This window comes from Leptosomus discolor, chromosome Z (genome assembly GCF_034619465.1).
Source record: "Leptosomus discolor isolate bLepDis1 chromosome Z, bLepDis1.hap2, whole genome shotgun sequence".
Lineage (NCBI taxonomy): Eukaryota > Metazoa > Chordata > Aves > Leptosomiformes > Leptosomidae > Leptosomus > Leptosomus discolor.
In genome coordinates, this window is record NC_141419.1 from 40,694,757 (window position 1) to 40,718,054 (window position 23,298).

Genomic DNA, 23,298 nt, shown 5'->3' on the forward strand with positions numbered 1-23,298 from the left:
TCTCCCTCTCACACTCCCTTTCAGCCCTCAGCCTTTCGACTTCCTCCTTCAGCTCAGCCACCAGGCTGAACAGTTCATTCACCTGGCTGCATCGAACACAGGTGTTGCCACTGTCACCCTCTGTTACAAGTGCCAGGCTCCGCCGCTCTCTGCAGCCAGAGACCTGGACAACCTGCATGTTTTCATGGGACCTCTGTCTGGGTCACCACACTTGTTCTCCCAGCAGCCTTCGCCCGGTTTGCCACCATAGCTGGTTCTGCCCTCAGGACCAACTGCTCAGACTGCTGGGCCATGCCCAGAAGATGTGCCACGCCCTCTTTGCTCGACTTTGCTTGGTGTGCAGGGACCTTAGGATGAGCACCCTTGGCCTGTCAAGGTCAATTGTTCCATGGATGCCTGCTAGTTTCAGAGCTGATTCCCAATCTCCTTAGGGAGTGTGAAGTCTGAGAAGTGGCAATAGGACACCAGCAAGATGGGTGTGCTGGAGGTGGCTAGGAATGGCAGTATAATATGTATAAAAGGGCAAGCTTCAGTCTGAAATGAGAACCTTTCAAAGTCAAAGAAAATGGAAGTGTAACTGTCGCTTTGTGGCAATAGCTTATCTTCTGTTGCAGAGGACAATGGATGAATAGGCATGATTTGAGTGTCATATCCATGGCAACGGTTTATTGTAATTTATGCCATCGAAGGTTACCTGTCTGTGAATAACATGAGGCATTTTCCTGTTCTTATGAGAACTGAAATACCCTAGCAACATTGCAGCCTTTTTATCTTTATTAATTACCGAAGACATATATAATTGGGAGCTTAAAAACTCTGTTTCAGACAGCACGAGACTTTTGGTCTTCTCAGGGCTGTCAACATAAAAAGCATGTGCCACAAAACCTCTAACAGAAAATCCAAATTCGCGTTGTGAATGTTGATGTGAAAATCCATGTAATGTCAGATGTAAAGCTGCAGATCAAATGGGGGTACTGACACAATCCAGTTTCTTTTGTTAATATTATATAACGTAAGTTTGTTCTGTTTAATAATCAGGCCTCTGTCTCTACACTTGCACTGCATAAATCAGAGTTAAAGGATTTTTACATTCGTCTGCAAGGAGAAATGAAATTTTTGTTTTTCCATCAGCCATTCTCATTATTTCTCTTGTTCTCATAAAGTGGGATTTTCACTGAGAGATGGGTGCTAATTGTTAGAATACAGCATCTTGAAAGATACAGCTTTTCCTTTAGATTGAAGATGGGTGAGCAAGGTCTGATGTGGAAAAGCCTTTAGCTGCTCTTCTGGTGTTTCTGTACACAAGCAAGGTATTCTTGCACATCATCTGGAGAACCGAGGATAAAAGGTACTCTCTGGTGAATACTCTCAGGTTTCACATCCAACACTGCCTCAGTCCCTGTAGTTGCCATCCCACCTGCCTGCTCAATGATGAAAGCCATAGGGTTGCACTCGTAGAGAAGCCGGAGCTAGAAAGAAAGAGGGAACATGTGATTGCCTTTGGGGGAAATTACTTACCAGAATCTAACCTTCCTTCTGTGATTTTGGAAGACTTTGTGTTAACATCAATTGATCTAAGTAGCAATGTCTCTCAATCAGCCCCTTCTTCTTTCCTCTCCTCCTCTTACCTCCCTTAACACCTTCTGTTTCGAGAAAGAGTGTATTGGCCCTGCATCCAAGCGTCACCACCATCATTTCCAAGCTGACGGACTGATGTGCAGCTCCAGTGAAGCTGTACTTTGTCAAAAACGTCAAAAGTAGCTGTCAGGCCCACAGACATCAGCAAAACTGTTAAGCCAGCTAAGTTAACAGTACCGGGAAAGAAAAGCCAAAATCTCTTCTCCTGTACAGCTTTATGTGTTACCTCAAAGCTTGGGGTAATCACATTGTGTTTGGTCAGGATATTTTGGAGTTTGAAACTTGATGTTCCCAGGTTCAAATTTCAGGATTTGATTGCTGCTCTTCAGAAATGTAAATAGATATTAGTGGCCTGAACTCCTCCAGACAGTGACTCTGTTTTCAGAAGTAACTGCAGTAATTATTAGAAGCAAATTTTCCCTTTTGCTATGGAGGTCCTTTTGGTTTGGACCCTGATACGTGTTCACATCTTTAAAAATGTTATCTCTGGGGTGCCTGTTTTCCAGTGGAATGCAAACATATGCCAAAAGTTTCTGTGTTTGAAAGGACATAGATGATAGCTGGTTATTTTTTAACAGACATTATTTCTGTAGGTTTAGTTGAATCTTTGACAGTCTATCAAGTGCTCATGTATGACAATGTTCGTACATATTATATTTAAAGGGCTTTTCATATTTCCAAAAGAGAGAATGTTTTCTGGGGAAAAGGAAGTGTGACAGAATGCAACCATATATAGACACAGAGAAATGGGTTGGACACCAGACTTCGCTACCCGTCATTTCTTTAACAAAATGTTTGTAATTAAACCATGATATATCACAAATTTATACAGTGCGTATTACCTTCATTCTTATCTTTAAAGCCCATGAAGTGCTGCTTCTAGTACAAGGACTCCATCTGACAGGCAGCATAGGACCAATAGCCTTCACTGTTCTTAGCACATGGCCAACTTTTGGAAGATCATGAGCCAGAAAACTGCAGTGGTACCACTGTGAAACCACGTGTTGCATTTCTTGCTGCTTAACTGTGACTACACGGCTCAAGGAAAGGAGTTTTCCTTCAGGTAGTAGTGCAGTTATACTTAGGGGTCTTCAGATGGACTCTGTCTTCAGATAGGTTTAACTTTTCTCACCTGACAGAGAACTATAAGGCTTAAGTCACAAAACCGTATCTGATTTGAAAAGAGGATCTATTTGTCAGCTGGTTTTGCCCTGCGTATTGAGCATTTTGTTCTCACTCTAACTTAAAGAAGGAGCTCTATGTGCTAGGGCCTACACGCATGTCATTTACATTTGTTCTAAAGCCTTTGGATCAATTCCAGTGACATTTGGTTCCTCTTAGCTCTCTATCCAAGTGCATAGACTGTCTTTCAGGGGAATGATGATCAGGGCACCTGCCACAAAGGCATTATCTCTACAACAAGAAGAAGTTTATGTGAAAAGAACTGTATACACCTGCACTCTGAGAAGGAAAGAAGAAAACTTATTTGTAATGATAGTACAATTTTGCTTCTTTCATTACTCTCTCTACTACGGCAGTGCAAGCCAGATCAATCCAATAGTCAATGTAGGCTAACTCGTGCGGAAATCTTAATATATAATTCGTACATTTGTTCTTTTGTCCCGTTTCTCATCTTTTCTCTTCAACAGTGGTTTACACAGATTTAGAAACAAAAAGTTTGATTTGAACAGGCCAGTCAGCAAAACCACTTCTCTCACACACAGCAAAGTCCTTTTCTGTCTCTTGCTCTGATACGTGAACAGATCCACACTGTTTAATGGGGGTTTTTGAGGGGTTGGGGGGGGCTGTTTATTTTTTTGTTTGTTGCTTTTGATTGTTTTGTTTTTTCTGGGATGCTGTATCAAATATTTAAATCAAATTTGCTTGGACAGACATGTAGATGTTTTCTGTTATGTATTCTGAAGAAAGTTCCTTTCCTGTTCTCTTTGTTTCTCGGACCACTTGGATCTCGTGTTATGATAAATACATGCTCATCAGGATGGAACCAGTAGTCCTCTGTCCCTAAAGAGCTGTAGACATCAGGATGTTCTGATATCAGTGTGGGACATGGGGCGAGTAGTTTTATGAGGACAGATTCCTGCACATACCAGCCAATGATACAAAAAGGTTTGAATAGAAGGTTTTAAGTATGGTATGGACGAGGAAAGAAGGTGGTCTTGGAGTCAGAGCACCATTACCAATCTATTATGCATTGAGCCAATGATTTCCTAAGGATGACTTGCAGGTTACTGGTGGTCCACAGATCACCTTTATAACCAGACCTCTTTTAAAGCATAGTTGGTTAGCTACACTTTGATAATAAGGGTATGTGATGCAGTAGGAGAAGAGTTGAGGTTGCCTGTGGTCCATGGCCCAGCAGATTCAGGGAGTCACTGCACTGCATTGCACTGCATTAAGTCACAGTGTGTTTTGTATAGGTTTCCAAACGGGAAACCATCTTTTCCCAGAATACTGATCTCAGCATGCATGAAACTCACCTTCCACTGGCAGAGTTTTTCAGATCAGTTAGTAGAAGCTTGTGTTTGCAGGGCTTGTGATTCTAAGCTCAGTACCTTTTGGAAATATGAGGTAGGCAAACTCGGTTGTCTAACATCAGGCAAGACCCTGTCTGGAGTTCAGTGTATCCCACATGGAATCTAGTTGCCAGTATAAAGTGCAGAGGTCTTCCTTAGGCCCCTGGTGTATCTGCCAGGTGTGCATAGGTATCTCAACAAGTTTCTATGGTACTGAAATGTTTCTCTTTAGAAAAAGAATAATGCCCTTGGTTGCAGTGAAGACCATTTAAGTAGTCTGTAAAATTAAAGCACACAGGAAGATTTCTGGCCTGAATTGGCAATTGCCTAAATTTCTTGCCTAAATTCAGTTTCTGATCATCATATTCGTTAACAATTTTCTGCAGGGATGGAAAGTTATTATCTGTGTATATATCTAAACTATTCCTTTACATCTCTGGGAAAAACAGAGGTATCAGGTTGACTGCTTTCACCAGAGAGTAAGCTAAATGATTTACCTTTCCTTTAGGACTCTTCTGATTAGCAGGGTACATGAAGATCCCACCATACATCAATGTACGGTGAACATCAGCTACCATGGAGCCCACGTACCTGGCACCATATGGGGAACTGCCATCCTGAAAAACATAGAGTAAAGCATTATATCTACCAGTCTAGACAGCTAGTAGCAGAGCACAATGTAATTTTGTTACAAAAAAAAAAGGAATCAAAGCTGCTTAAATTAATGGCTGCTTAGGGACACTGTAATTGTCTGAAACCAGCTAAAACTTAGCCTTTTGTAAGACGCAGTGATCATCTATGGGGTTCTAAAATAGGCACTTTAAAGAGCTGCATTTACAGTACAGAAACCAGGGTGCCTGTAATTTGTTTGCACAATTTGGTATCAGCCCTCAGCCTGTGAAAAAGCAACGGCTGTAATGAGTGAGTGAAAGCTTCTTCGTATTATCAGAACAAGGTACCCATTTAATTGCTGATCCTTCACTAGTTCCTAAGCCAGAGCATCAGGAGGGATGTCACTTTTCACTACATGTCCAAATGGTTCCCAGAGGACTCCAGCTTTTTCCTTCTAACTTATTTGTCAAGTTGTGAAATCGGACATAGCATTCATTCTGCAGCTTAGTTTGGGAGACAGCAATTTATTAATGAATGTAGTTTTCCTTGCTCTCAGCTTAGAAATTAACATTGTGGAAGGAAAGGACACTTTAGTGAGAGCAATCAGGGAAGTATTCGTATCAGCCTCAGGTTTGCTGGTCATAAAAGTGGTATGGTAGGAAATATAGAATACAAGCAAGGTGTCTTGCACAAATAGAATTTATATACACCAAATAAGCTCAATCTGAGAAAAGTGACAAGTCATATTTTTATGAAGGGGAGATACACAATACAAAGGGAAACTGAAACTTTTTGAAAGCTGCTATGCCAAGAAGTCTGTTGGTCTTCTGGTGTCTCTCATTCTGTCTTCAATGAAGCAGAGGAGGAATTTGCGGCTCCCCAGAAAATTACTGGAGACTGGGAATTCATGCACAATTAATACACATACATATTTGTGTATTGCAATGCTAGAAGTTTGAAAAGACCTCTGCATGTTTTTTCTGTCTGGATCAGTTGTCTAATAAAAGATCTTAGCGCTTACTACAAAGCTTGCCTTGTGCTGATACTAGATCCAGAGAAATATATAGAGAACTTGTTCAGCAATGCCAGGTCCAAGACATTCAGACATCACAAGTTAGTCACCCTTCCTAGCAAAATCATGAGGTCAGGTGGGACAAAAATATCCACAAGTGGGAAGAAAAAACACAGACAGAGAAAAACATCATGTTATTTTGAAATAAAAATTTCAAACTGTTCTATGCAACTGTGAAGTTTTGATATTTACTCTCTTTTAAAATGGGAAGAGATTCTCATGAAATCACACAGTATAATGCAACATGGCACAAGTTAAGTCTAAGCCACTAAATATAAGACTTGGATATTTGATACAGCTGGTAGTAAAATTGGAACAGAGAACTGTTCCAGTCTGGGTAACAACCCTTGTTCAACTGCACTTACGCTGTTTCCCATGATTGTTTCTTCTTGTACATGTTAGGAGAACTGTTGAAAATTCAGAGGATAACAATACAAAGTGTGAAAAATATGATGGATAAAACACAGCCTGGAGCTTTTATATTTAGATTTGTTTAAATCTGGCCCTACTACTTCCAGGCACAACTGAAAAATACTTCTAAGTATTTGATCCCTTATTTTTCATGGCTTACCCTCAAATAATTACTTATTTAGACTTCAAATGACAGCTTCTCCATCTCATAGCTGTTTGCATTTTTGACTTTGCAACTGCAAAAATCTGAGGTCAGAAAGAAACACCTTGAGAGCTGTTAAAGAGAGACCAAAGCAAGTTTGCAATTTAAGAAAAGACAATTTTCAGGGAAGGATGTGTTTACAACCTAAAATTACCTTTAAAAATACAATCAAAGGAAGAGCTCTCTTTTATGGTTTCAGAAGCTAATGAAGCAAGTCTCAAGAAAAGTTTGTAAATGTTAAGAAAAGTCTTAGAGTATCAACCATAAGCAGGCCCTGGAAAAGGCTGCTAAGAACTGCTTCTATGACATTATCAAATAAGGATTCTGCAACACACATGTATAAAACTTACTGACCATGAGTTGCACAGCTGAGCCACTCATGTACAAGTCACCAGATATGTTTGGGATGTGCTGGATTTCCTATTCATGTGCAGCTTATTTACACAATTTGTGTGTACATGGACGGTGTTATGTGAAGCTGATAAGATGCCACTGACAATTTTAGTTACTTCTTACCCTGATAGAAATTCAACTGCTAGAAATACAGTGCTGAGATAGTGCTGAGAAAAATGCAGAAGAGAAATTCCTCCATTCTGGTACGGTTATCACCTGAACCACCGACTGAAATAAAATTTTCACTTCCCTTAGTGTCCAGCTACCTCCATGGGTGGAATGAATGGTCCTTTGAGTTACTAGAAACGTTACTTCTTGTTTCTCTAGTTCAGTCACTCATGATTTTTCTGACAGATAAGAAAGTTAATAGGTGTTGCATGTGTGTTGGCATATCTCTCAGACTTCCATCTCAAACAAAGTAACAGAGTATGAATGGTAGGGAGATTCATCCCAAGTTCTGAGTAATGCCAAGCTGTGTGTTTGCTCAGTGAGCACTTCGCACTGCTTTGGCTGATGCTAGTGAAAGAGTTGGAGAATGCTGATGTTCCTTTGGTCAGCATCCATGGCGTTTGGGTAAACTTGTGATTGCTCTTAGTTTCACCTTTTCCAATGCATTTTTTTGCTTAACACAGAGGAACAAAAATGGCTCATAGCAGATAGGTCCTGTGATTTTTTTCTTCACAATATGATGGATGTCACTTTTTCACTTCTTTATTCTACTGATTTCTGATAGTTATATTCCTCCACAGCGGAAGACGACCATGTTTTTCTTGCATAACCATGATGACTAAAAATGTAGGATGAAAAAAGTCTTTAGAAAAGAGTACAGCAGCAACACCCTGCATCCCTCACTCCACATGCAGATACAGTGACAAAAGCACAGTGTTTTTATTAGCATTTTTATGTTGCTTAGGCACAGCTGGGCTGACTGGCAGAAGAATGCTTCATGCTGAAATGTGTTGTTGATGATAAGTTTTTGATGGCATTGCTAAGACAAATCCTTGACCAGGGAGCCTCCATTGCATGGCTCTAATCAACAATGTGTGATGAGACTCCTCTTATGGCTGTAGGAAGAGAAGATAAAAATGGACAGAGTGACGAGGTATGACAATGCCCACAGCGTGTTTCTGAGTTCTACAGTCAGCGAACCAGTGCCAGCTAGAGGTTAGGCAAAGCAGTTAGAGTGAAATTTGTGAAGAAATAGTTTCTGGCCCAACAGGCCCCATTACACAGTGCAGACTGTAGTAAAGTGTTGCATTACAGGCAGCCTTGCAAACAGCAGTTTCCTCTTCAAGCTGGTTAAGCAGCAGGAGATTTTGTGATGATTAACAAAAAAATCGGCTTTACTCTAGATTCTCATTCCAGAAGAGATGTGTCTAGACAAATATTTCCCACTAAGATCTGCATGAGAATGGTAGGTTTACAGCTGACCTGCAGAACAGCATCACTTTTCCAGTGCTTTTAAGTCAGAATTGATGCCTTAGGCGTAAGGTGGTCAGTAAGAATTACATTGAGGGTCAACGTGGCTTTGTAGTCCAGACTGTCTGATCTGGGACATTGTTGTTAGACAGTAAGGGAATATCTCTCCTCTCCACATAAATGGTTGATTTGTAATATCTGGTTGCCAATGACAGTAATACAGAACATGGGGCATGTTGTGGATAACTTTTCTGGTTTTATTTTAACTTATCATTTTTCTGTGGCAAGTTAGAGAGTCATCTGAACAGCATGTTTACCAAGAACCACAGGAAGGAGGAAATAGAGGTAGGATCAAAGGAAAAAAAGGGATAAGAAAGTGACAAGTAGCTGAAATTAGTGCCTAGTCTCTTGGCTTCTGATGGCCAGAAGGCCACAGGGTAAGAGTGGTCTGCCTGAGTAAGAGAGGGTCCCCCATGCCCCCATGCCCTACACATCAGCTCCTCCTCAAGTCACAGGCAGGGGGTACCCAGCAGGTACCCACTCCACCCCAGCCCCCCGCCATTGCCCTTCTTCGTGCGGAAGAGGGGAAGACAAAGACCAAACCTGTGCAGTGCTCCATCTGGACACTGTAGGGAAGGCAGGATCATCACCAGTGTAGCTGTAGCTGCTGAGACTTACAAATGATGCCAGGAAGCAGGTTTCATGCTATGAAAAAGTGGCAACACCTTTTCTCTCTTGTCCTCCCACAATGCAAATACAATGTCCTTTTTAAATCAAGGAGCTGAGTTATGCTGTTTTGAAAACTCAGGTTCATAACAAGCTTTCAGATGGGCAGGACACTTCCTTGTGCTTTGTGGCTGTAACATTGGTGCCTTGGTGCTTATGCAGACAACTCTATGTCTCAGAGCAGCAAAGCTATGTGCCTGCTCAGCACCCTTGAGGAGGTTTCACCTGCCCCAAATAAGCCATGCACTACTGTGCTGTTTGCCTTAAAGTAACAAAAACACCTTCTGCCAACTTCTGTGGCATTAGTGCAACAACACTTTCAATAGGTTTTCCTCAAATGAAGCACAGATTTGAGATAAAATAGTGTTTGCAAATGGTTTTTTTTCCTGTATGTCCTAATCTAAGGATTTAGCAAATCACATGATAGAGCTATCCCCACTGAATCTGTGGTGAAATATTTCTATCTGCTCTTCCCACTGAGTTTGAAATCTCTTGTCTCTATAGCTGTTTGGGGTTGACTATTTGCTTAAGAGTTTTACTTTAAACAACACTTGGGTGGTTTGCAAAACCGCAAATTAACAAATCCAGTGTTAGTGCATTATACTGAAAACATAGCTCAGCATAACATGAGCAGAATGATAAGGACAGACTTCTTTCTCTTTCCCAGCTGGATTAGTTTTCAGGAAGCATGAAATTTCTGTGGTGGTCTTCTGCTTCTCTCACAGCGGGACTGAAAGCAGACTTTGAAGTTTCAAAAGAACCTCAAATATTCAAAATTAATATCTTTAAAATGCTGTGATGTGACACCCTCTGTAGCTACAATCTGGATAATATGGAAAAGAGGTTTTGATAAGAGGTCAGCATTGCAGCTATATCCAATGTAGTAAATTCAGATTTGCAGCTTAGAAGGAGCTTCTCATATGACGGTTTTTTAAACTCTTACTTGCTACGTTTCCCTTGTACAGCACCCTGAAGTTTTCTGCTGGGTACACTGATTTTTACATAAGCCCTGTATAAGCATTAACGACAACTAATAGCTTAAAAAATAATCCTATGGCTTTTGGCTTTTTTTTTTTTTTTTTTTTTTTTTTTTTTTTAAACAGGAAGAGCATTAAAACTGGATTCCTGGCCAAATTCAGTCCTGAGCTATTGCACATCACCATATTTCATTATGACTTACTATTCACAGTCACACTTTCTAGAGATCTTCCAGCTTTCCACATTGAGAGTTTGTATTGTGTCCCCCTAGCATTGACTAGAGGCCATTCAGAGCTCTATGTCCCGACAAGGAAGTTCATCAGACACAGGATGTTCTCGGCTTTATCTCTCTGAGGAATACAGTATAATCCTCTTGAATATAGTGAAATTGTGCCTCACAATGTTTTTATTTGCCTTTATTTTTCTCAATCTGTGGGTTGGTTTGTGCTCCATATGATGCAAGTACACAGTGCAAGAGTGATACTGCATTTCTCAGATGTAATCATGTACAGGGAGGAGATGTCACCCAAATCCCTGCAAGCACCTTCTGGGAAGTATGTGGAATCCAGCCCCAAATGCCCAGATGCACATATGACTGAGCTGCATATTCAGATAAGCTAGTAAACAAGGGTACCCCTACATTTTGCTGGTAGAGTTTCAGAGCTTTTTTGAAAAAGTTGTGCATGAAGATGCACAGCATATTTTCCTCCGCACAGTGGAGGAACCTTACTTACCGAGCTCTAGGATATAAAAGATGAAAGGGCATCAGAAAAAAACACATCAAATAAATACCCAAAATAGACCTGATGGCATGAAAGAGTTACATGGGGCTGAACTTAGCAAGGCCTTCAAACCCTTTCCCATTGGCCAGGACTTTGTGGAATGCAGCGCTTGCCAGCAGGAGGTGCATTGGGTACAGTGCTAATATTTTCTTACCTCAGGGAATTTCTTCTTTTGTAAATATTCTGTCATTGCAGGATCAAAATACTTCGCATAACCTTCATTGAGACTGTATACCTTCCCTTTCTTCTTGATTTTAACATCTCTGTCCACCAAAATAAATTCACCAAGACCCTACAGAAGAACAGGATAGACGAGCTATTAGCAAGCATCAGAAAATTCTGTTGACTTTCTGTTACAGTTATCACACTAGAGATGGCAGAAACACTAGCACAGCTTGGTCCTTTCAGCTCCAGTCTTGTGTATAGCTTCACACTACTTCAAACAGAGCAGAAAGCACCACATCTACATTAAGTTCATCAGGACTTGCCACATTGGTACTGTAAACAGAAAGCAATTCTACTCTAATAGTTAACATATCAAAAGAACACCAGTCAGCCCTGAAAGCAGATGGATCATGAATCTCTGACCACAAACCATAAGGTTACAAACTAAGAAACTACACTGCCTTCTGATTTTTGAACTCTTCTTGCCTGTCTTGTCTAAGTGTCTTAAAGTGAATGTTGCCAGCTACCCCCAGGTGTTACTGCCTGCCATTTGAGTGCAACTTTCACCTTCAATTCCTCTATCTCTAGCCAGAGCAGTTTATCTCCCTGTTCTTCCAGCTTGGAATGAGCCTATTTATAAAGGTTAAAAGGAGTTTTGACCATAACGAATCCTTTTGTCAAAAAAACCTCCTATGTTATTGCCCACATCTAATGCTGGTTTCTCAAGTGAGTGGTCTCATTCCTGCATTCCTCCAGTAATATCTTAGGCCTTGGTTGCAATACCTCTGTCTGCTTTTTCTACTCAGTGAAAGAGAGTTTAATTTAAATAGCATTTGAAATCCTGTTCGCTCAAGCCAGACCGCTGGTTTGCACAAACACTTAAGAAAATTTACTCTGAACAGTGTCTTTGCCTCAATTTAAAGGACTCCTGCTTTTTTCTTGTTCTTGCTTTTTCTCTCTGTGGAAGAACTTCATTGAACATACTCGTGTATTATTAAACACTTGTAAGGTGGAGGTGGGATGTTCCAGGACACAGTCGAGAAAAAGAATTGTGTAGCTTGCCTAGATTACAGAGACAAAGAGTAACAAAAATGGGTAAACCCAAGCATGGAAAGCTTTAAAACACAGTGTCAATGTGATTAACACCATGACTGTACCGGATCAAGCATGAAGCAGTCCACTCCTTGCCCTGTGGAGAGGGCAACCAGTGTAGCACTGCCATACAAGGCATAGCCTGCAGCAACAATATTGCGTCCGGGCTGTAAAGCATCTTTTTCAGAGGGCTCATCGTCTGTTTCCTGAGGAAAAAGTACCATTGGACTGAAGGTTAAATTCTTATGGGAACAATAAAAACAACACTTTAATAATAATGCGGTGCAGATTTCCTTTTTGTGTCTACACATGCCTTTGAAATAAGCAAAATAGAGCTTGTTCCCACTAGTTCAGGACAAGTTTGGTGCAAGTATGTGTGAACACTGGGACAGGATGTTGCGAGTTTTTTATTTTGTATGCATCATGCAAACAATACGATACCTACAACAAAGCTGATACCTTAGCATTACAGCCCGGTGTATTAACTCAAGATCATCAGAAATCTGAGACAAAACAGAGGTACTAACTTTCTGTAAATGTAAACATTAACTGTCATACTGACACTCCTCAGAAGGAGTAGCTGCGCGGTGAACACGATGATTAGCATTACAGACAAATTTCTTCCAGTAATGCAGAATAAAAGGGTAGATGGTGCAACATGATGTAACCAAGATTGTGCATTGGTCTCTGCTCGTGGAGAGATGGGCAACTGAAGTGATAGAAATGTTCATATTATATAGGAAATAACAAATGCATTTGCATATGTAATGTGTGTGTGTGTGCAGGTATGCATATATAACTCTACATAGAATATTCACATGACATTTTACTTCGGGATTTTAATCAATTTCCAACACTTGCATTTTGGTTTTGCACTTTGGTTATCACTGAACAACCACAACCCAAGCAGATCTGGTGCAAATATTTCCAGTCAGCTCTGGCTGTGTGCCTCAGCCACGGCTTACAAGAGTTTGACTGTAGGGGTAAGGAAAGAGAACCACTGCCTGGGACTATGAAATGGGAAGGGAATGCTTGGTATTAATGTTTCTTTAAAAGCTTGTCAGTTGTGGTGGGTCTTCTGTGGATGCTTTGATGGTGGTTCACAAGAAATTAAAGTGAGATCCTTTCTTCAGGCCCTGGTTTAGCATTATATTGTTTGTTTGGATGTTATTGCCATGGTTTAAACCCAGCCAGCAACTAAGCACCAGGCAGCCTCTCGCCAGCTCCCCACCACCATGGGATGGGGAAAACAGGCAGAATGGTAAAAGTGACACGACCCATGGATTGAGATAAAGACAGTTTAACAGGTAAAGCAAAACTCCCATGCACAAGCAAAACAAAACAAGGAATTCGTTCAGCACTTCCCATCGGCAGGCAGGTGTTCAGCCATCCCCAGGACAACGGGGGTCCATGCATAATGTAAGTACAGAAGTAACAGTTACTTGGGAAGACAAACACCATCACTCCCACTTCCTTCTTCTGCCCCCCCCCCCCCCCCCCCCGGTTTGTTTCTGAGCATGACATCATGTGGTATGCGATATCTCTTGGTCAGTTGGACTCAGCTATCCTGGCTGTGTCCCCTCCCAACTCTTGCCCACACCCAGCCCACTCACTGGCAGGGCGATGTAAGAAGCAGAAAAGGCCCTGACACTGTGCAAGCACTGCTCAGCAGTAACAAAAGCATCCCCGTGTTATCAACAGTGCCTTCAGCACAAATCCAAAACATAGCCCCATGCTAGCTACTGTGAAGAAAACTAATTCTACCCCAGCCAAAACCAGCACACACAAACTCAGACAATTTCTCAGTGACTGCATGGGCCTAATTAGATTGAATAGCAGCTAAATAGAAATAGCAGGTCTAGCCCAAAATATCTGGTTAAAAAAAAAAAATAAATCAGTGGAGACTGTTTAGTGTAGGAAACAAAATATTTGATGAATATTGAGTAAATTCTTTAAAAAATCAAGACTGCCTTCCACAGATATTTTCCAAAGGAGAACACCTCTCCTCCAGCAAATGGAGAAATTCTCTGCTGTGCCCCATGGAAAAGAGCTCTCAGGGTGCCCATCAAAGTCCTACCAAGGTGGAAGGCTAAGGGTAACCTGGGGATTGTGTTCACCTTTTGTATGCCAACGTCTAGAGGAAATCTGAGATGTGGGACATCAAAACTACATCTTTCTTGGCATATGAAGACAGTAATTCCACATCTAAATATTTTCATTTTCAGCTGAAAGATTTTGTTTCTTTTGTTACTTTACAGTTTTTAGCTGCATTTTGCTAAAAACTTTTAATTATTGTTATTATTTTGCCAAGTTCTTCTGGGGGAGAAAAAATTAGTTCAGATTGTTTGCAACACTAAATGAAGAATTACACATACATTTACACAAATAGTTGCAAACTTATTATGATTTTCCTAGATTTTTGTATGCTTTCCTCATTAAATAAGAATTAATTTTGGATAAACACAGTAAAGAGGTTCATTTTCTAGAGTATGGTGTATATACAGTGTATGTGGCTGCTGGTTACACATCATATCGATTTAAAACGTATTTTTCTGAGATGAGTTTTTCAGTCCCATCTCTTAAATGCATTTTCTATGTTTATATGGCTGAGAAACCACATATTTGTTGACTATTCTGAACAAACAGACAAACTCTCCCTTGGGAGATGGATAGTTGGGCAGAAATCACTTTTTTTTCCATCATTATTCACAACTGTGTTTTGGAAGGAAAAGAGCTCAATCTCAAACAAACATTTTGCAAAGCTTGTCAGAATGTAAAAAATCTAGAGATCAGCTGATATCTCACTGTTAGGACTGCAGGAGTTTTGTCCTGCCAAGTACCATGTACTGTGAGACAAACCATGGAATTAAGCTGGCCAGTCATCTCTGATAGCTGCTGAATATTTTCACTTCTTTCTGATACACAGATGGGTTTCCTTTCCATTATATTTTGACTATGAGATGCTGGTAGTGAAAACTCTTTAGGTGTCTTTATGCAAAGCACTGCAATAGGCAGAGGGACTGCAGAGAAGCTCCAACAAGTGTTGACACAGTCACTTTGGCTTGATGTTGGTGTGAAGCAGATGAAACAAGGTCTGTAGATTCTGGCTATAAGGGTACCCTCAGGTGATATCTGAGTTTGAAAATTTTTGCATGTATGATTTTCCCACATCAAATAGGGGAGTTCTCATCAGCACTGGGAGCAGCTCTGGACAGACTTGATTTCCCAGTCTCCATTTGTATCCCATGTTTCACGAGTGTCTTTTGAGTTTGCCCTGAATTCTTACACCTTCTCTGTGAGGGCCTACATGGAGGGGAGGACATTGTCTTGATGACAATGAAAAGGAGGGAAATAAAATATATCTGAGGCACTGGGCAAACTTACAAATTAAACCAGAATGAAACAAACCAGCAATATGAATTGAGAACAGTAGGTTCAGCTTAGTGGCATGAAAAATTGGGAAGAATCCAAGCAAAAAAATACTTTTTATCACCACATCCTGACACTCCAGCAGCTGCGAGCCCCTCAGCAGCAGTGATTGCCAAGGTTCTGTCCCCTGCTCTGGCTCCTGCTGATTCAGCAATGTTGCTCCGTCAGCCCCACTGTTCTGATGTTCCTGGTCTTTTTAACAATACCACCTATGCTTCACAAAGTAAAAGCCAGGTGGAAAATTAAATAAACTTCAGATGGTGTTTGTTTCCCTGTGTTTTTCTCTAAGAAACTGATGCAGTGCTTTTCTGGCAGGAGGCAGCAGTACCTGCCACCATGGTGGTGGTTCTCAATGGGGAGCAGCCAGAGAACCATTTTCAGATTTGAAATTAAATGGATTGGCCAAGTCTGGCTTTTGTAGAAAAGTCCTGATTTATCTTTTTATGAGACAAATTTTTCAGTTCTAGAGGGTGTGTGTGCCTTTGGAAATTAAGATGCTGACATGGTGAGAAAATCAGTCATGCAATCATCTGAGAATCGGAAGGTAACAAATATCAGACAGGTGCTAAAGTTCATCCTTTGGAATTACAATTGTTCTAGGTTTTCCAGAATTATGTTAATGAACCTTAAATTGCTTGAAATTATGATTTGTTTCTTAAGTGATTCTTATCCACTGGGATAAACACCTCACTTTCATTACTTTCACACTACCCTTCAGTAACAACAATAAAGCATTTATTATTATTTTATTATTTCAAAGAGTTTGGCGTTAATAATGTTTAAGGTTAATAGTGTTGCTGTGAAATTGTCTTGTCTGAGAGGAAGGTGCATTAATTAACATGTACTTTAGAATTAGCATTTTAATGGAAAGAATTATGCGAGTGAAAGTCTGGAAATTCAAAATTGTTTCTAATTTCCCAGGGAAAACTGATGGTTGTATTTGTAATTGACAAACTGTGCTTCATCCTAGCAGCAAGGCTTTCATTTGGATATGAAGCATCTGTACAAAGCAATGCAATTTTCTTTTTATGAAGCACTGAAGGGTATCCACACATGTGAAAACCAGTAACTCAGAAACAGTATTTACAATAAATATGTTAATGTATGTTAGAACAAAAACAACTATGGAAGGATCAGAAAATAAATTGAAACCACATTGAGCATTTGGGAAAGACATGAGTTCTTTGGGAAATGTTTCTACTCTGCAGCAGAATCCTAGGGAAGACTACACATTCCATAGTCTTTACAGACATTAACAGCTAAGTTAAAGATGGGCATTTCAACCTGCTAAGCTGTATTAATTACACTGAGCACTTGCCTTTATAGCTAAGCAGAGTAACTTAACACAACACTTCTAAAGAGAAAGCTAATGTTTGGTATTTGTAAGGTGGTGCTTACCACCTTTAAGAATAGTGAACAATGCACCTATTGCCTACTGTAAATGTTGGGAGGTCCTGTAGTCTTTTAGGCTATCTTTAGAGAGATAAATTAAAAGGGTGGAGGACCCTTTGCTTACCGTAAGGGCAGGTGGCACGGATTGCATCCAAACAGCTAAGCTCTCTTCCCTGCAAAAAGCAAGGTGGTAGATGGAACTGGAGGTAGTCCCTGGGCTGCTCTTTCCACAAGACATACCCAGGTATCATTTCAGTGTTGTCTGACCTGGGCTGCATCTGCGATGGGGGTTTGCACTAACCATTGACAGTGTGGACAGCCGTATGGCAGCACTTGGCTTGTGCCATGGCCCTGTTGAGATTGTACTGTAACTAGTTGGTTTACTAGTAGATGAATATTCTTAACAGTGATGATTAATGTATTGCCTACCAGAAATGTATAAAATGTGGACTAGCCAGTTGAGAATTATGAGTTAAAACCTGAAAGCGGATTTTAAAAAGTATCTTTGTGTGTTTGAAGTGTAGTGTCTGAGTCTGCAAAAACTTTTCTTCAGTCACAAGTATTGTAACCACTACTTCACAATAGTAATGGCTGAGGGTCTCCCATAGTCATATGACTGTGAGCTCAGGCTTTAGGAAAAACACCAACTGCTGGGAGATTAGCAATCAAATCACAAGACTTGGCATGACTCTAACTATTAATGTTTGTTAATTGGCTGCGCAGTTGCTGTTCTGTGCAGCCCCGTGGGAGCAGACATGCTGGCAGGCCCCAAGTGGCTGTAGATGACTGCTTCCTTCAGCCTCAGGTGGCCTCCATCCTTAGCATGCTTGTGAACTCCCATTCGTAACAGGCTTGGCAACTCGCAGCAGGAGGCCTCCACTTTGCTAACCGTGATACAGTCCATGCAGTGACTGTCAGCCTTCCCCAGTCACTGTCCAGGAAGACAAATACTGTGATTTGTAGGCGCCATGACACCCCTCATCTCTCCTGCAGTGACTAAAGCAACACTGAAGGAGCTAACCAGCTGCTTGATGGCAAGAGGGTTTTGTTTAAGCACCTGTATGTCTGGAAGAGGGAAGTGCTGCCACTAACAATTTCATGGGGCTGAGTGTCCTCTTCCTGGGAATTCAGGCAGCATTTTAACATACGTGAATCTCAAGTGCTACCTTTTCTACTCTTTCTAAGGTTCTGTTGATCTCAAAGACACTTACAGGACCTAGGAAAGAAACTAAGCTAGTTGATATACCCAAGAAATTTTGCTCTCACCACCCTGTGTGCTTTGTTCATCCTCTTACCTTTTTGTAGATAGCAAATATTGTTCCTATTGGTGCCAAGCAGTCTATATTGGATGAGCCATCAAGGGGGTCAAAGCACACCACATATTTACCCTAAAACAGAAATGGCAAAGGAAGCACTAAATGATATGCAGTCTTGCACTGTTTCTCCTTTTACCTGACAAAACTCATGTTTCTAGGACTGTGTTTAGCCCTCCAAGCACGCCTGACACGGTTTGTCAGAGAAGGCTAAGCCGTCTGGCCCTGCAAAACAACACCCACTCCCTGCAGGGCCTGACAGAGAAATACGAGAGGGCACATCTCTGCTCAGACAGCACAAAATCTGATGATAGAAGGGAGCAGTCCTCTGCTGCCAAGCAATGCAAGAAATCACTTGAAAGCAAAAGGAGCGACCCGTTCTGGAAACAAGCATCTTCCTCAAGTAAATGTTTTGTTTTATTACATTTTATTCCAAATGAAAGGATTTGCCTGTGATGTGAGGTTTGAGGGTAAGAAGGCAGAAAGAAAACATCTTGGGGATAGGGCAGGTTATGTTAGCATGAGCAGTATCTCACTGCAACAGGATCCCCTCCTGGGGGAAGCCTGATGAAGCAGTCAGGTGTTTCCTCTGGACATGTAACATAAAACCCAGTTCTGCCAGCCTCTCATCTCATATTATCTTGCCTAAATATTAACGTAATTCAAACCCATTACATCAGTGGTCAGAGAATGTAATAGTACACTTACACTTGGGATCTGGTGTTTGTTAACAAGCTCCAAAAAAATTGTTCTTCCCCCTTCACAAAACTTTAATAATAGTTTTACCCTCCACAGCTCCTTTAGCTGTTGAAAGCATGCCATCCACCGCAATTGTTAATCAAAACAATGCAGTAATGGTGCAAATTTTCTAAATTCCCCCAGGAAGGGTTTGGTTTGGCTCCAAGCCCAGGTTTCATACTTGAAACAAGAGTGCCACCTGCTGCTGCCTCAGCCGATGACCCCCCTGAAGGCAGGAGCTACACAGACCTGCTTGTCTTTCGGGGTGACGATGGCCTCCTTGTTCTCCTCCGTGACCAGGACGCAGGTGCTGTAGGAGGACTGGAGCATGTTAATCACCAGGGAGTTGGATAATACATCCAGCTTCTTCACTTCATCACCAGTCACGTTCACAGTGCCAGCTATACCAAACCTACAGAAAAGTAAAAATATCAAGAAAACTGAGGGAGTCCAATGTCACAGGGTTTTAGGAAAAAAACAAGTCAAGATGGCTCCTTCCTGTCATATTCCCACACCTCTAACCTTTGGATTAAATTGCTAAGGTGCATTAGGCTGTGGTTGCAGCTGCTACTAGAAAATAAAAGCAGGCATGAGAAAGCAAAAGGGCAATGGCATCATTTTGGGGCTTCACCTGAGTCTTTTTGCTGCTGCTTGGATGTTCTCCAAGCCAGGAGCAGAGCCCACAGCCCAGCTGGTGGGTGCCAGGCTTCCCTAGCAGCCCCGTGAAGCAGCTGGTCGCAGCTTTGCGGAAGGAGAAGGGGCAGTTAACTTCTGCATTATTTTCTGTCACTGTCTGCTCAGAGCTCTGTGGTGGTCCTTTAACCCACGTCCACTCAGCCACCCCAAAATCAGACACCCCTAGATAATTCCCCATGCTCTACTGTATCTCAGGATCAAGGTCTGTTTTATTTGGTGTTGCTCAGCTGAGCTATGACGATGCTTCCATTCCCTATCCTGATTTTAGCAATATACTAATGATGTAGTATATAGTAGTACACATATTTCTGAGATTTCCAGTTGAGGAAGTACTGTTTAGACCTAATGTGGATGGTCTGGGCACATAGAAGTATAAGGAGTCGTACAGGGAATATATATAGCATGTTTATTCACTATGAAAACAAAAAAGGGAATGGGAAAGGGGCAACTAATTGATCTCTAGGATGTTGGTCATCAGCAGGCCTTAGTTGAGGGGAGGGTAGGTCTTTTGTCTTACTCAAAGCTCAAAGTTGCCTATGCTTTTCAGAAGTATTGAGCATTTTGGGCACTATATTTTGGAGTGCCAAGCTTGAGATACTGGAAAGGATCCATTGTCCAGTTAGTGCGTTTTCAGGCACATTCCATCTCAAGTCTGTGGCTTGGAAAAAGTCCTCCTTTAAATGGCAAATTTGTTAAAAATTCATGCTGAGCTCTTTAACATAAAGAAGTCACTTTACAGTCTACTATTTTGAGGCAGAAGAAAAATCTGTGCTGTCTGACATCACAAATGCAGATAGATGCAAGCCAGTGACTGTGGCTGAAAGTTTGCCTTGGGAATTTCCAAAATTTCACCTTAAGTTCCAGTAATTTGTATGGTGCAAGTTCCTGTTTTTTGTGTTTGGATACGTAGCTATTTCTGGGTCATCACCTGAAGCTTTTGTTTACAGAAAGCGGCATTTGCTTCTTAACATGATAGATGTTTTCTTTCTGAAGGGAAGATTCATCTGGCACAGTAGCCATGTGTGCTGTAGGCTAGGTGGCTATTCCAACTCTAGTCTATCAAATAAGAGTTCGCCCCACTTATTAAATACTTCAGAGGTTGCATATCGAAAGATAAAAGTGAGATAAAAGTAACTGTTCCTCTAAGTCAGGGAGGCAAAACAGCTGAGCTTTGCCTAGCAAGTACAGAGACAAAGTACAGTTACGGCATAGGAGACTGACGCTGCTGTTAAACTTGGAGTATGTCTCATGTCCTCTCTACATATTATGGTCCGTGCCTGTAAAGTGGGGGTGATGATAGTACTGAGACATGGTTTGCAAAGTTCATTGAGGACTTTAACCAAATAGTCAACAGAAGCACAAAAACCCCAGTGTTGCGCACTTTGGTGGTTCCATGGGGAAAAAAAAAAGAAAAAAAAAGAAAAAAAAAAGAACCACTTATATTCCCTGGCTTTTTTATGCATGTATGCATATGTACACACAAAGGCATGCACAGAAACATATCTTTCAATACATGTCAAAACCTGTACAATTTTATTAAGACATTCCAGCTCTCTGAACTGCTTCAGATAGGTCGCCATTAAAAGAATAACACTGATGTCTATTTCACCTGGGTGTGTGAGGAACAGCTCGGTTCATTCTTCCAGGCTTTGCTAAGGCAATTCTTTATTCCATTTGCTAAACCACTAGGTGCCAAATTGTTATGTTTGTTTTTCATATTGGGCTTTTTAAGACTTCCGCACCCCCCCACCCCCCACCCCATAATCTTGATACTGCTTGAGGAAGGAGAAACGCACTCACGCATGGCAGCATATGTCATTTCTCACAGGGCTGCTGCTTTAGACCATTACTTACACTGCAGTCAGGCAGAACATCAGCTTCCCAAGATAAGCCAAGCCTCAATTTGCACAGCTCAGCAATGGGCTTGGATGTGGCAGAAAATATCATGACACAATATTCTGCACTAAAAATGTTGTCATGTGATATTCTGCAAATTCTCAGTAGATTTAAAAATAGATCAATATCAACATTTACAAGGGATAACAAGGTGAGCAGTGCATCGAAGTTCTGACTTACATTTTTAGAGTAACATATTACAGAACAGCAGTTACTTTAAATGTTTATCTTGCACCAAATATTAAAATGCTCCAGAAAGAGAGATCTCCCGCTTCCCACTCTTGATAATCCAGGCTCTAACCTCATGCCTTCAGTCACTCATCTTAAAAAAGACACTTCCAACATACTTAGTAGTCATCCCTGCCCACTCCCCAGCTTTGCCGCGCAAGCAGCTCTCTCTCTCTACCTCCTCTTCCTCCCCATATTGCTAGGTAGGGCAACTCACATGTGGGCAAGGCCTGCCTTTCTGACTGCAGACGAAATGGCCTTTATGGCAGTCAGCATGGAGTTGAGCAGCTGTGTCAGTTCCCCTGTTGCTCCTTTAACACGGCGTCCTTTCTCCATAACGAATCGTGTGAGCGTCAGCATATCCGTTTCAAAGGGGGTTTTGTCAGACATTTTTGCTGGGTACCAGAGTTCCTGCCTTCTCAGCTGGACAAAACGCTTTCTTGCTGTGTTGAGATCCTGGGTAGCTGTTTTATTTTGAGGCGAAGCTGTTGGCTGCGTTGCTGGTCAGAGTTTATTAAGATATTTCTGAGACCATGTGATTGAGTGCCTAGGATAACTGCACTCCAGTCTGGCTCCACAGCGCCTCTAGGATGCAAGGAAGGAGCCTGAGGTGGAACTACATCTGAGCAACCACTGCTCGACTGCCCTCCCCATGCACTGAAATCAGTGATGTGCAGCTCTAACAACATATTCTAATTGTGTGTTAGACTGCTTATAATGCGAAACTCTTGCTGGCCTCTTAGCTGGAAACTGCTTTCCTGTAGCTGCCACTCAGCAACGAGCTCAGCACAGCCAAGGCAAAGCGCACAATTCACAAGGCACCAGGAACGAAGGCAGAGTGCATCAGTAACCACACATGCCATAGTGCCCCACAGCAGAGCACCCATCCGGCTGTGACTTCTGATGGTGGAGTTCTCTTCCTCTATCACCTTAATCCCTGTTTACCCATCCTCTTTTGGCCTTCTCTATAGAGAAAGGTTTTGAAGAGGTGAACGCTATGGGAGCACAGGCATGACTAAGAACACCACATTGGCAAGGCAGTTCAGTGGAACCTGGGTTTCAGCGTTAGCAAGACTGCTATTGTAGAGATGCAGGGGGAAAAACCAGGAGATGCAGGGTGCATGTAAGCATACATTTATTAAAGATATTTTATGTTGCTAGCTGGTCTGATGCAATCTCATTTTAATGACTTCATTCCTAGTCTGGGCTACTTGTAATATTACAGGGCTTGCATGAATGAGAAGTACCGGTGAGCTGTGGCTAGACTGGTTACAAAGCAATTATGTGTTCAATAACCTACAAATGAAGCTTGAAGCTTACCTGATTTAAGTATGTCTGTGTCACAATTCACAAAATTAAATTTTATGTCAGCTTTGACATTGTACTGCACCATGTAAATATAGATTCGCAATTATACTGCCAGTAACCCCCTACAAGCAATACACTTGGTTCACATGATGCTAATGTGAAGGTAGACAGAAATCTCAGTGAACTAGGTACATGCTATCTGGAACATGACAATTACGGATTTTAATTACAATACTATCTTCCCACTGAGATAAGGCAGTAAGAAAAATTATTT

General features: G+C 41.4%; 1 protein-coding gene across 1 annotated transcript; it reads right to left on the reverse strand.

The window, feature by feature from the left end:
- Positions 1-1,274: 1,274 nt before the first annotated feature.
- On the reverse strand, positions 1,275-22,106 carry LOC104353911 (fructose-1,6-bisphosphatase isozyme 2). Its single transcript, XM_009960656.2, has 7 exons — positions 21,934-22,106; positions 19,146-19,308; positions 18,141-18,233; positions 12,090-12,230; positions 10,922-11,059; positions 4,670-4,789; positions 1,275-1,469 (listed from the first exon to the last, which is right to left on the reverse strand). Exons 1-7 carry the CDS (start codon positions 22,104-22,106, stop codon positions 1,275-1,277), a joined length of 1,023 nt encoding a protein of 340 aa, XP_009958958.1.
- Between the last annotated feature and the right edge of the window lie 1,192 nt (positions 22,107-23,298).